The 14,263-nt window shown below is 42.1% G+C and overlaps 1 protein-coding gene across 3 annotated transcripts in view; it reads right to left on the bottom strand.

The window, feature by feature from the left end:
- The window catches only part of LOC146703137 (MAGUK p55 subfamily member 3-like), a 26,346-nt gene extending 12,308 nt beyond the window's left edge, over positions 1-14,038 (bottom strand). For 2 of the 3 annotated variants that reach the window (XM_085466257.1, XM_085466256.1), the window contains exons 1-2: positions 13,787-14,038; positions 119-280 (exon numbers count right to left, since the gene is read on the bottom strand). In XM_085466257.1, the coding sequence (XP_085322383.1) occupies positions 119-155 (37 nt within the window). In that variant the 5' untranslated portion in view covers positions 156-280; positions 13,787-14,038. The remainder of the gene's footprint in view (positions 1-118; positions 281-13,786) is intronic. The other variant, XM_085466258.1, reaches the window with a different exon arrangement.
- Positions 14,039-14,263: the final 225 nt, after the last annotated feature.

Here is a 14,263-nt window from a genome sequence, read left to right on the forward strand (position 1 = left end):
CCCCTTTCAAATTCCAACAGTTTATCCACATTAATGTAATAATGCTTTATTCCAGCACATAATTTATTCATAACTACATAAAAAGCTTCAGACCATGAACGAGCCTGAGCACATATACCTGTGCTTGCAGATACGATGGGCATGGCTTCAATCATTCAGAGGCGGCAGGAGGCTGCGGAGAGGTTGGAGGGGGAGAGAGGAAACAGTTCTCTCAAATAATTCCCTCTTCTGTTTTGTTTTGTTCCTCACATGAGGCCGAGACAGAATCACAGAGAACAACCTGGGATGAAAACAAAGAACACAACATACGGCCATATCAGTGAGGACGCCTCAGAGTGCCATTAAGAAACCCAGGACTCATTGTGAGATTTGTCTCTGTGCACTGCAACTTCATGTACTATTTCTGCATCCAGCACCTGATATTTGGCAGTCATGTGCATGTGACTAAACGCACTGGTTCTGGATCTTTTACTGTGTTATTATCAGAATGTCATTATTTTTAACTCACTGTAAGATTAAACAAGAGAAAAAAAACAAACAGATATGCTTCTTTTAAAAAACGTCCCTGGCAACAAACGTCTGGTTGATTGTGAAGCTTACAGAGAGGACAGCGAACTCCACGCAGCACATAATTGGTCATTTAAAACCAATACCCAAATCTGAATACATTTTTCAAAGGGCAGTCCTGCTTTGACAGTGATGAATGGACCCATTACTGCACTCAAGTTCCAGTATAATTAATATTTGCTCTCATTACCGAGGCATAAAGCATTAATTTCATTTCAAACTGTGCGACTGCTCATTTGAAGAGAAGCAAGGTCAGATAATGATACCAGGCACTTTTGTCCAATAGGATTCTTTACCTTGTCACCATGACAACACTATAGTATCAGTGACTGATAAGCTTTTTGCAGTTAAACAGAGCTGTTTCACATTGAGTAATGAAAGTCTTTAATAATGTTGCATTCAGGTCTTTTGTATATTAGAATACTTTTGTCACAATCATTCATGTGCAATCATCATACATGGCTTCCCTTCTCACTGCCAGATACATTTTTAACCACACTCCTCATTAACTGCCAATGAACACATGTGGCTGAAGTGGTGCAAGCTTCACCTGCAAAACCAGCTATTTTTGGATAATCCTGATCAAGGTTGCAGACTAAACAGAATACGTGTTTAGATGGAGAGCTTCTACTTTATTTGCAGGGCATTCAGAAAATTGTCCTTGGGCTGAATATCCTGGCTGTCACAGGCCAAGAAAGAACACACTCTGGAGGCTGCCAATCTATCAACCAGCCGCACTCACATTCACATCTACAGCCAGTGTGGAATAATCTAACATGCATGTCTTTGGAATGGGGGATGAAGCTAAAGCACCTCAAGAGAACTCACTCAAACGCTGGCAGAACATGGATGGATTCGAACCCAGGACCCTCTAGTTGTGAGGTGATAGTGCTAACCACGCCACCTGCTGTCCTGGATAAAGTGGAAGAAAATGAATGAAGCCTTATGTTTAAATGTTTAGATTGGTCCTCATTGACTGATTTTGAAGTGTAAGTAAAGAGTTAAGACGAGTTAAGATGTCATTAATGAATCTTGTTTTAGAGAGCCCAGTAGCTTAGATTTGGCCCAATGTTCATCCTCCAACAGGACAGTTACCAACACAGCTGAGAAACTGCAAGCTATGGGCATTCAATTTGAAATAGCATTGCAGATGTGACATTCAAGTGCCAGATCTCAGTTGTAATGCATCCCTCTTTTCTCACATTTATCCAGTTCAGGATTGTGGGGTGCTAGAACCTATCCAGGCTGTCATAGTGCACCCTGGACAGACCAATTTATCACAGGACTCTGTAGGAGAGGATGAACTTTTAAGATATAGGCCCAGAGTTGTTATTTTTTATTGTTTTATTCCGAGAAAAAACTCTAACCAAGTCTGATCAAACTGGCTGTTTGTTTCCAACAAGATGCCCAAGTTAAGTTTGACAGTTACTTCACAGGCCAGGTAAATCATAATGTTCAGTAGGTAATAAAAACAGATTTTTAAGATCAAAATTAATACACAGACATATTGGCAGATGTGTTTTTTCCTCTTTCTGACACACAAAACAAACAGATTTCTCTAAAATTTGTTGTGTTTCATCATTTACTCTGCCCAAGCCTGCTCAGATCAGCTGGTTGTTGCCAATAAGGAGGTTGTATAGTGCCCTCTGGTGGACAAACTATGCAATGGCACAGATGACATGACTGAAGGGTGTTTCTCTTTGCTTTTAAATTACTGGATGTTATAAATACTGGTAATGAATGACCAGAGAGTGGCCATGCAATCCCTAAAGCAGCTTGCTGTGAGCACATTCTGCCTTTAGCTTGACCGTCAGGGGGATGAATCCTGCTGAGTCAGATGAGGTTACAGACTTGACAGGTAATCCTTTTGAGAGACTTAAAAAAACAATAGTTCTGCGAAACAACCATTCCTTTTTAGTTTTTCCACTTCATTCATTTTTCAACCTGCATCCTGACCTTTTTGTTTTTGATGTTTTCCAGGAGTTTGCGGCAGAGAGTCAGGGGGGAAGTCCAGTCATTAATTCTGACAATGAAAGCAGTTTTCATTACCACTGTCATGTTCTAGTTTTCCTTAAAAGGAAAAATAAAAAATCGATTATTTTAGAAAACCAGCCTTTGATACCCAGAAAACTCTCCCTTAATCTAAAAATCAATCTCACCTGACTCACATCCAATCACGAACCCTCGCATTCTTGTCACTTAAAAGGGCAAAAACTGTCGATATAAACCTAATGATGGTCAACCACGACCATGCTGGTAAAACCTTTAATACAAGAAGAAAACTGTATGTCTCTTAATACTGGACTATGCCTTTTCCTCTAGAGCTGTTATTTATTTTAATTAACAGTCCCTATATTAGTGCAGCAGGTGGAGCAGCTATTCCCACAGACCAGCTGCTACATACCTGCTCACCCTCATAACTGCTCCTGGAATTGCTGGCTATGTAGGTGGGAGGCTAAATCTCCCCTCTGAGCTTAGCTCACAGCTGTGGGAGAGACTCATAAAATACCAGGTGAGCAGAGCGCACAGTGTGTATGCAGAGTCTTCACAGTCTCATCCTACACACATTCCTTCATTACCGACAGTGCTGAGAGGCCATGCAGCCGATTGTGTTACAATCAACTCATTCCCATCACATAAACGTATATGAGTAAACCAGCATCTCTATGGAGATGAATAAGGATGTTAGTTAAACAAAGGGCTGTCTTTTTTTAAATCTCTGCACATTTTCTTCACAGCTTGAAAGAATCTCTGCCAGCTCTCCACGTGTATAAAAGACATTTCTTTGTTGTATAATGCATATTTTCCCATCTACACTGGACTAAAATTTATTCCAGTCATCCAAAGCAGTGTTTAGAAAAATGTCAACCAAGCACGACACAAACTTTCACCTCTCCGCATCACTTTACACCACAGACAGAGCCCAAACTTCAAAGTCAACCTTTGGATAAGTCTAAATCTAACTCTGGGTTTTCTGTACTACAAAGGTGGTTCACTTCTTACCACGGTAAATCACCATGGTAACTCATGCACTGAACTCAACCTGCCCTGCAGCAGGTTATGTTTCAGATTAGAGATCAGAGGTGTGAAATCACTGCCTACTGACCAATCGATTCTCCAGAAACAGCGTGACCATCTTGAGAAGATTCCTGAGACCTCTGTCGGAGGATAGGAGGGAATTTTCCAGTAGTGTCTAAAGTCTTCATGTTATCCTGATGAGCAGGATAGGACAGATTCTTGGATGCAACTTTATTCCTTAACCCCCCCCCCTCCTGTCACCAGTAAAACAAACAAAAACATTGTATTATTATATAAACATTAATATATGATCCTGCACCTACCTTATCTATAACATTTAATATAACATTAAATGTCTAAATAGATCCAGTTTAGTTTCAGAGCTCTGATGTGCAGCCGTCATGTTAGAAATCAACAGCAGAACTGCTAAAAACAATTTCACAACAGGATTAATACAGGATCTGAAAAACAGTGCACCTGTTTCTACTTGCTGATCTTCAATTAAATTCACATGTAGACCAAGCCTGTATTTAAATTCTGAGTATATTCTTAAAGAATATACTCATTGCTTGCTCTCAGACTGTTAAACACCAATTAACTTAATAAAATACTCTTATCATCAGATTTCCCTTAATGATTCAGCTGTGATTCTGATACGCCTGTTATTTTCACAGTTAGCCTCTTATCTGGCTTTGCTTGTAGGCTTCAAATAGACTAAAATTCTGTAATACAGCAGGTCTTTTCCAGTCTTGCTGACCAAAGCACTTAAAGGTCGAGCATTCATACAGAGATTTGATTCTAAACTAATGTTCAGTACCTTTTCCTTTCACACACACTGTTTGTCTGGAGCATCTGTGTTGCTTTCAATCTGCGTTATGCGTTTCTTCTTGTGTAAAATCAGCCACTGTGATTGGTTAACTGCTGCCAATGTCTTCCCTTTCACATGAACCTGCTCATAGCTAGAATGAGAAACCCTGCGTTAATTTAGCATGTGGATAAGCAGCTTTGTGTGACCGTTTACATTGGTATAAGTGAATCCAGATAATGGAAAGATACCCTGGCTATGTCGAATGTGCTTTGTGGCATGCGGCCCAGGTCTGAAAAGTAAGCTAATTCAAAGCTCAACTTGCTTTCTTTATGACAGCCAGCAGAACAAAAACTGCCTTTTCTGCTAATAAAGAAGCCTAACGCCACACTTATCTTAATATAAGAAAAAGTAGCATAGTTTCTGTTATTTATTTGCTTTCCTGTTACTTTGATGCAGTATGAATGGAGGAAAAGCTGTACAACTTTAGAAAATACAGTTAAGTCTAAAATTTATGCTCTACTTCACTTCTATTCCACTACTTATTCCAGAAGCTGAAAAACAAGTCGATGACTTTGTGCAACATTAGAAAAACATCATCAGAAGTCTATTGGGCCACATTTAAAACAAAAAGAATCATTTTTTTTAAGGTAGAAGAACACTTCTCCGACTTCAATCCCCAACGTATGTGGAGAGGACTCCAGACCATTACAGACTACAGGACCATCGCACCCTTCCCCACATCCTCTGATGTCTCCTTCCTCAACGAGCTCAACTTTTATGCTTGTTTTGCGCAAGGGAATCCAACAACTGCAACTAAAGCAGAGGGGACTCCGGACCACCAACCACTGACTCTCTCCCTCACCGATGTAGGAGCGGTGCTGAGCAGGGTTGATGTCCACAAGGCTGCAGGTCCTGATGGCATCCCCAGGCGTGTTCTCAGAGCGTGTTCTGGGGAGCTTGCAGGAGCGCTGACAGATATATTCAACCTGTCCTTGGTCCACGCTGTAGTACCGGCCTGTTTCAAATCTACCTCCACCTCCGTCCCGATTCCCAAAAACTCCAAACCATCAAGCCTCCATGACTACCACCCAGTAGCCCTCACCCCCATCACTACAAAGTGCTTAAATCGGCTGGTCCTAGCACACTTCAAATCCTGACTCCCCCTCACCCTGGACCCCCACCAATTCGCATACCGTCAAAACAGGAGCACAGGGGATGCAGTCTCCATCGCACTGCACTGTCCTCTCACACCTGGACAATAAAAACACTTACGCCAGGATACCGTTTATAGACTTCAGTTCAGCGTTCAATACAATCCTCCCCTCACAACTCATCAGGAAACTGACAAACCTAGGCATCAGTGGGAACTGATGTGTAAATGGTTACTGGACTTCCTGACCAGCCGGCCCCAACATGTCCAGCTGGATAACCGCTGCTCATCTACCATCACAATTAACACCTTTGTACCACAAGGCTGTGTGATGAGCTCTTTCCTCTACTCCCTCTTCACCCATGACAGCAGACCTGCCGATGGTTCCAACACAATCATTAAGTTTGCAGATGACACCACGGTGATTGGCCTCATCAGTGACAACGATGAGGCCGCCTACAGAGAGGAGGTGGATCGTCTGGCTGAGTGCTGCGACACCAACAACCTGCTGCTCAACACTGAGAAGACCAAGGAGCTCATCGTGGACTACAGGAGGAATGCTGACCCACATCCACCCATCCACATTAAGGGGACGGCTGTGGAGCGTGTGAGCAGCTTCAAGTTCCTGGGAGTCCACATCTCCGAGGATCTCACCTGGACGACCAACTGCTCCAAGCTGGTCAAGAAGGCTCACCAGCGCCTCTTCTTCTTGAGGACTCTGAGGAAGAACCACCTGTCCTCAGACATCCTGGTGAACTTCTACCGCTGCACCATCGAGAGCATTCTGACCAACTGTATAACAGTCTGGTACAGGAACTGCTCTGCCTCGGACCGGAAGGCATTGCAGAGGGTCGTGAAAACCGCCCAGCGCATTGCCGGAGCACCACATCCTGCCATAAATGACATCTACAGGAAGCGGTGTCTGAAAAGAGCTCGGAAAATCATCAAAGACCCCAGTCACCCATCACATGGCCTCTTCAACCTCCTGCCCTCTGGGAGGCGCTACAGGAGCCTCTGGACTAAGACCACCGGGTACCGGAACAGCTTCTTCCCCACAGCTGTCAGACTCCTGAACTCTGCCTCCTGACATCTGACCCACATTAAACTCATGGACTGAACATACACACACCCACAACCACCCATAACTGAACACACACACACACACACACACACACACACACGGCCAACTGTACCATCATACAGACAATAATAAGATAGACCGAACCACCACTCACAACTGCTAGCACTTTATATAACCTATGTAGAAATTAGTCACATATCTCACTGATCTAAACTGCACTACTGTAAATTCTGTACAGACAATCATTCTGTAAAATAATAATTATAGTTCTACAACTGTTTATAACTTGTATAGTTTCATATTTCTATCCTGTTCATAATTTGTACACTCACTACAGCCTGTACATACTTATAATTATAGCATATTCATAACATAACTTCATACTATGTACATTATAACATACCCATCATAGACCCATATTTTGTACCCTCATACCTATAATAGACCCATTTTTTTAATATATATTTTGTAATATATCTATATTATTGCTAAAGCACTTTCTGGATGGATGCAAACTGCATTCCATTGCCTTGTACTTGTGACATGTGCAATGACACTAAAGTTGAATTCTATTCTATTCTATTTTTCCTTTCAGCAGCAACATTTCCTTCGAGTTGGAAATGACAAAGTAATCCTGCAGCAGTTTCTTGTGGTTTTGAAGGCTGGCAAATCAACCCGCCTCACATCGACAAACACACCCCTGACGTTCGACAACAAAAGACAGAACCGCCTGATCAGCACAATGACAGTGAAGCAAGCCATCAAGCTCTCCTCCAATTTCATTACGGTTAAGATGCAGGACTGAGATCTATCACGCTCGGGAATTTGCCTCGTTACTGCAGATTATAATTACACAAATCACTTACAGCTATTGGGGGATCATTTCTACTTCTGGTAGAGTTTTTAAAAACAATAACCAATTGTTTTTTGTCATCTTGAGTCTCATATTCTGACAAATTAACAATAGTCTTGGGTTCATTATTTGTCACGTTCTGTCAATTCTTTGTCACATTCCCCCCTGATAGGCTGATGAAAACATACTCGCTGCCAAGGAAATGTCTTTTTTGGAAAATGTTGATTGAAGACAGGATGGCGCTATGCCAGAGTGGCAATTAGAATGAACCGCCACAGCACAAACAATCCTTCATTTGGCTGGTGACAAGTGCCCAAGGCAGCCAGGCTGGGGCTATATTTGAAGTGTTTAAAATATAAGATTTAATTGGACTGCTGAGTGTTGTTGAAAACAATCTGCTTTGAAAAGCGTTAGTAAATATTGTAAAGTGAGCCTCTTATTTTGCTGTGATCAGCTGAAAATGAATGGCATTACTAATGGTAACCACGGTGCATTTTCTACCACAGTAACACACTCAATCACACAATGGTCACCTGTGTTTGGGAGTAACTTTAGGTTTAATGTCTCAAAACAAATTAAAAAAAAAAGAAAAAAAAAAAAAAGGATATTTTAATCTGCCACATAGGCCACAGTAAGTCATTATTGCTCATATGAGAGAGGTGGTCTAGCTCTGGCTAAAGATAAACGCACTGGAGACTTTGTTTGTTACACCTTACTATTACTGGGCTGAAACCCCTTCACTTTCAGAAATCCTCATAGGTGCTGGAAATATTCCTCTGAGATTCTGATCCGAATTGACAAGATAACATCACACAGCTGCTGCAAATTTGTTGGACACACATCTATGACGTGAATCACCGCTTCTACTACATCTGTTGGTTCAGATTTGGTGACTGTGGAGGCCATTTGAGTGCAGTGAACTCAATTTCATGATCCAGAAGCCATCAGAAGACACATACACTGTGGTCCCAAATAGATGGCATGGTCAGCAATGTTTAAATGATGTGCGGGTGCTTAACTGTTGCTCCAAGGCAGGCTGGATCCATGCTTTCATGTTTATGCCAAATTCTGACCCTGACCAATTCAGTGTTGCAGCAGAAATCATTGTCAGACCAGGCAGTGTTGTCCAATCACCATTGCCTAATTTTGACGAGCTTTGATGGCCCTGGTGTGGTCTTCTGCTGCAGTAATTTGTCTGCTTCAAGGTTTGACGTGTTTAGAGATGCTCTTCTGCATACCATGGTTTTAACAAGTGAGTATTTGAATTACTGTTGCCATCAGCTCAAAGCAGTCTGCCCATTCTTCCCCGTCCTCTAGCATCAACGATACATTTTCACCCAGACAACTGCTGATAACTGGATTTTGGTTGTTTGTTTTTTTAATCCTAGTAAAAGTAGAAAGTGATCCAAGTTCTCAAATAGAAAGATATTAAAGTACCAGCCCATTTACAAGAGATGTGATATCGCTCCCTATCTGAGTAAATCTCCAAGTATCCAGAAGAGTGCAAATACACAGCACCTAAGCTGAAGCACTGCTCAAGCCTGACATGCCCCTAGATCACTCCTATGATTGTCCCTCATTCAGGGTTGAGCCATAGCAGGTTGGCAGCAGACTGGAGCAGTTGGGCAGATACCCTAATCGGCCGTCATTGTTTGTTTTCCCCGTAATGAAACTTGACATGGGAATTTCCAAGTCAATTAGATGGGATTAAAAAAAAAAAAAAAAAAAAAAAACAATGAACAAGGAAAACATTATCTGCACAAAATGTAGACCGTGTTTAAGATGCATTTGAAACTTTCCCCAAAAACAAGAATTGCATTTTAAATGGCACTCACCGTGCATCGAACTGCACGGACACAACGTCGGATTAGTTTGCCGGACTGAGCAGTGCCACCAGCAGCTTTCTTCCCTCCCAGGTTAACATCCATACGCCTATACTGTGGTTAAGTGTTTTTGTACCACTGTACTCTGACACAGCTCATGTACAACTGTTCATTTTGTGGATCAATAAACTGCAGAACACTCACATGCCTGCACAGCCCAACTCTGTCCTATGCATCTGTCGTTTGATGGTTCAAAACACAGTGTCCTGCTCAATTTGATGACCAACTTAATAATTAACCTTAATACATCACCTCACTTCCTCTGGGGTTTCCCGCTTTTCTTCAGGCCTATGCTCCACTGAACTCTCTCTCTTCAGTTATGAAAGGCTGGCGAGAGCTTAAAGCCGACATCTTTCTGTGCCTTTCATTCACTGACTGTCTTCTAAATACGAAGGGTTCCCACTGGCCATATGGTGGTATAATCTAGCCTCTTTGATTGAAGTTGGCAGTGCTGACAGCTGTGTGCATCGCAGAGGATTTTGGTGAATACAATGAAGCACTGAAAAGGAAAATTCAACAGCAGCAGGGATGTTTCAGGGAAAAAAAAACCCCAAAACAATTAACCTAAATTAATTAACAGTATTTTGATGGGTTCTAGTTTCTAAAGCTGTTTTACTCCATTTTATGTCTCTCCATACAGAGCTTTGGCTTCTTTATTCAAAATAGTCCCTTGGAAGCAACATGCTATGTATTTGCACTTATTTTCTGACACTTCAAACAAAAAGCTGCTGAAACAAATTCTGTGATTTAAATTAAATTAGGTTTAAAACAAAAATGCCTTTGAGCAGGTGACTATATGCCACATGGTTGAAATACAGAGGCTTGGGTTCTCTGGCTCGGTTTCTCCTCCTTCCTGTCTAATCTTCACAGCTACAGTGTCCAATAAAAGAAAAATGCCCCAAAAATTATCTTTACAAAAGTGAAACCCAGAGGAGCTAATTCAAATAGCCTTCAGGCCGAGGAGCAGAGCTGAGGATGGTGCGTTTCTGTTTTTTAGGCCACCCCCTCGCCATAAGTCAATTTTAGCTAAATTTATAATAAAGGTTTGAAACTGTCAAGTTATAAATGGGAAAAAGCCTCAAAAAGCCCTTTTTATGTTAGATTTTTGATATCTACATTTATTTAGTGGGGTTTAAGATGATCAGCAACAATATGAATCAACACCTGGCAGCCTGGAAACTTAACATAAACAGCCATCTTTGCTGAACACAAACTTCAAACCAATAAACTACCAAGACATGATACAATTCAATTCCATTATATTTATACAGCACCACATCATAACAACAGTCACTTCAAGGCTCTATACATGCACTGTTGGTGATCAGTGCCATTAGACTAAGCAGTTTTCCTGTCTTCCAATCATCCTGCTCAGTAACAGTTGAGTAAAGACAGGTGACTGCGCTGAATTCTTTCAGAGACAGAATTGTAAATAGTTGCAGCAAACAGACTGTCCAGAAACTGAGCATGCAAACCCTCAACTTAACTCAACCCCCTGACTTTCAACTGCACACCTGCTCAGTAGGCAGCAACCAGTCTCCAAACAATCACAGTCCAACTCACACTGACGCAGTCACTCTCATATGGGTTTCTGAAAGTTTGCAAATAATTTCAGACTAAACGGGGCTTCCAAACACTCTGCAATCAATCTTGGCTAAATTGAAATCCTGTTTTTGCAGCAGATGACTTAACTAGTTGCAAACTGCTTGAACCCTGGTTTTACTTTCATTTAAAAACTTAAAGGTTGCCGAGCACCTGTGTCATTTTGCAGTTAAGTCACCAATCTGCACCAACTATGTCACTATTTATGTTGGAATTTCTGCTTCAAATCTAACAAAATCTGGTTGGAATAAGCGTACACAGATAATATGAAGTTCTGTGCATGTAGATGGCAACACATTTGCAGCAGATGACAACAGATTTCCACAGATTTATCACAAACAAATTGCATGTAATTTCCAAGTTGACACATTCAATCACAGATTGATGTAATAGTAACTACATCTTATTGCCATTTTATCTCCCTAAAGTTGTTTTGAAAACACCTCCTGACTGGGAGCGGTCGCAGACCTGATTTCCATTTTCTAACACACCATTTGAAAGAGAGTGAGATTGGAAGTTCATTGCACAGAGTCAGAACAAATCATTGTTTACCCCGACTGTAGCAGATACTAAACTATCAAACATTGAATACAAATGTTTTCCAAAATGTCAATGTTTAGCTTGTGAGTTTTGTCCAACCACACCAGTTGAGTCCTTGCTCATCTGATTTGTATTTACATGGATGGTTCACGCTGCTACTGAACTAAAACACCAGAACAACCTCCAGCTGAGTAGTGGAGTTACTTCATTATGCTGCCATTGTGCTAGGAGAGCTTAACCTCATGTCTCTGTCCTCTCCACTCACACACAAACATGTATGCATGCCACCTGCTTGCCAGAATCATTTGCCATTGGATGGGTCTCGAGAGAGCTGGTGGAGGGGGTGAGGTCACCAGTACACTGCTGATGCCATCTGCCCACCCCTCTGTGTGTGGGCAGCCCATCCACCACCTAAAACACCACACACACACACACACACACACACACACACACACACACACACACACACACACACACGGCTGACCTGACATGTCTGGATTTGACAGATTTCATTCCAATATCCATTTGAGGAAAACAAGTATTATAGTTCTGCATTCCTAAAAAGGCTAATTCACACTATAAAAATGCTTTATTTTGCCCCATATCGATTTGTAGAATGTAAATGCAGTCTGGGATTCCTTATTCCCTTCCTAACTACACAACTAACCTCGAAATCTAGTTTAGATTTTACTTGTGCTGGTACAGGAAAAAAAAAGCGAAGATGCTGGAAACAAAATAAAACGTAGTGCAGAGAAGGTCAGCGGCCAGACGGCTCTTAATAGGCTTATGAGAAGAACATCACCTCAAAACACCTTCAACACGCCCACTCTGAGACGCAGCAGGATCAAGGATCAGGCTGTCCTGCCCTCGCAGCAACAGGAGAGCAAATCTGGCTCCTCGCCCGGCAGGGAAGCCCAACACTTGACACTTTAGCAGTTTCAACAGCAGAGTGGGTGCTGGGAGCAGCACAGGACCCCGATGATGTGGTTATTTGGTGGGGAGCCAAAAAGTCAGAGAGTTGCGACTGATGACTGAAGCATAATGATTTGTGTAAATGCAGTGGAATAGAAGGCTGTGAAAGGGGACACACATGAGCGGATTATAAGACAATAGGCCTCTGGGCACAAACATGCAAAAAGCCCTCCATAACAGCCACCACAACCTACACACCACCTGAAAAGGCCCGTTTGTGATCCCTTTGGGTCTCCTTTTTGTATTGTGGTAATTTTACAGCCTGTCACTGTATTCATCTTTTCCCCCTCTCTGTGGTCGTTGCATATGCGGAAAAGGTTTAGGCAAGTCACACCTCTTTGGCCTCGATTTGTGTAAGTTTCGCTCATTTTTGTTCATTTTGTGGCCTTTTTGCATAACATTGTGTCACTTTGTAGTCTTGTGTAGTCATTCACTTCAAACAGCTCAGGCTTAAGGGACCCAAGGGATCATCCTGTTCAGTAATCCTTCCATGGGGACACCAAGTGCAGCATGTACGCCTACAACATTTTTATTTTATTTTATTTTATTTTTTTTAAAAAGGTAGCCTTACCAATAAATTCAGGTTTTTCATATTAAAAAATGATTTTTTTTTTTTTTTTTACCTGAAGGAATGGCAACATCGCTGTAAACAGAAAAAGAAATCATTTAAGCCCCTACATGGATTTCATAAACTGATGCGCAGTTTCCCCCCTTCAGTCCTTGTTTACCAAAACCACCATCTATGACTCCGACCTTCATTAAGTCTCCTGGTGCTTCGGCTTGTCCCGAAAGCCAATAAAGGCACGCAATAGATTCTGTCCTGCCCTGCAGCAAAGCGTGACCAGACCACGCATAAAGGCTGAGGTCACCAATCACACCGAGCCGTCGCGTCCCGTTTTTAATTAAATCAAATTTGAGAAAAATAAACTAATAAATAAATCTGGGAGGTGATTTAGTCTGAAGAGAGACTGGAAGCACTTCAGGCCACTTTCCTCTAAAAGCGGAGCGGTCAATCAATGACAGGTGATACACACCCCTCATTAACATGCGGTACAGCCAGGCAATCCACATGGTGTTACTCAGACATGTGCTTGCAAACCTAAAGCTCTTTTTTTTTTTTTTTTAAACAAAAAAACCAAAGAAAGAAACCCAAACAAACACGAGTTTCACTGAGCTTTTGGCACTAAACGCGCTAAGGTTTTAATGATGGTTAACGCAGAGAGTTGTATAAACCATCCCTGGAGCTACAGATGTCTGTGTCGCTCCACACGCGCGCAGAGGTAAGTCAGTCCACATTAGAAAACATTCTTACCTGCTTGAGGCTCCTCACAGCCTCAGCGTGCACAGCTCCCCTCCTTCTATCTCGACAGCGCTTATAATACCAGCCTGCCCCGCTTTCCTGTTTCCCTCTTGCTCCCTCTCTCTGTATTTCTCTCTGCTCACTCCGTCTCCAGCTGACTGGCACACATTTGCTTTTATTTCTCTGCTACACCCAATATATCGCTCAGTGAGCCTCCCCTTCCCCCTCTGTCAGTCAGTTTGCTCTCATCAGCCCTCTTTTCTTCTCTCTCTCTCTGCTGCCTTCAGGTGATCCTGGTAAACGCTAAACTCCACCGCTATTCGCAAAGACTCAAACGCTGAGCTACTAATTTGACGTGTCTATGAGGGGATTCACCCACCTGTACGCGCCCTAAGCCACTCTGATCAATAAATCTGAGGTCTGTGATCATTAATGTAGCCAGACTTTATTCTTTATTGTGTGTGTGTGTGTGTGTGTGTGTGTGTGTGT

Source organism: Copadichromis virginalis, linkage group LG8 (assembly GCF_057382275.1).
Source record: "Copadichromis virginalis isolate Kocher_CV1m ecotype Utaka linkage group LG8, C_Virginalis_male_GT1.1, whole genome shotgun sequence".
Classification (NCBI taxonomy): Eukaryota; Metazoa; Chordata; class Actinopteri; order Cichliformes; family Cichlidae; genus Copadichromis; species Copadichromis virginalis.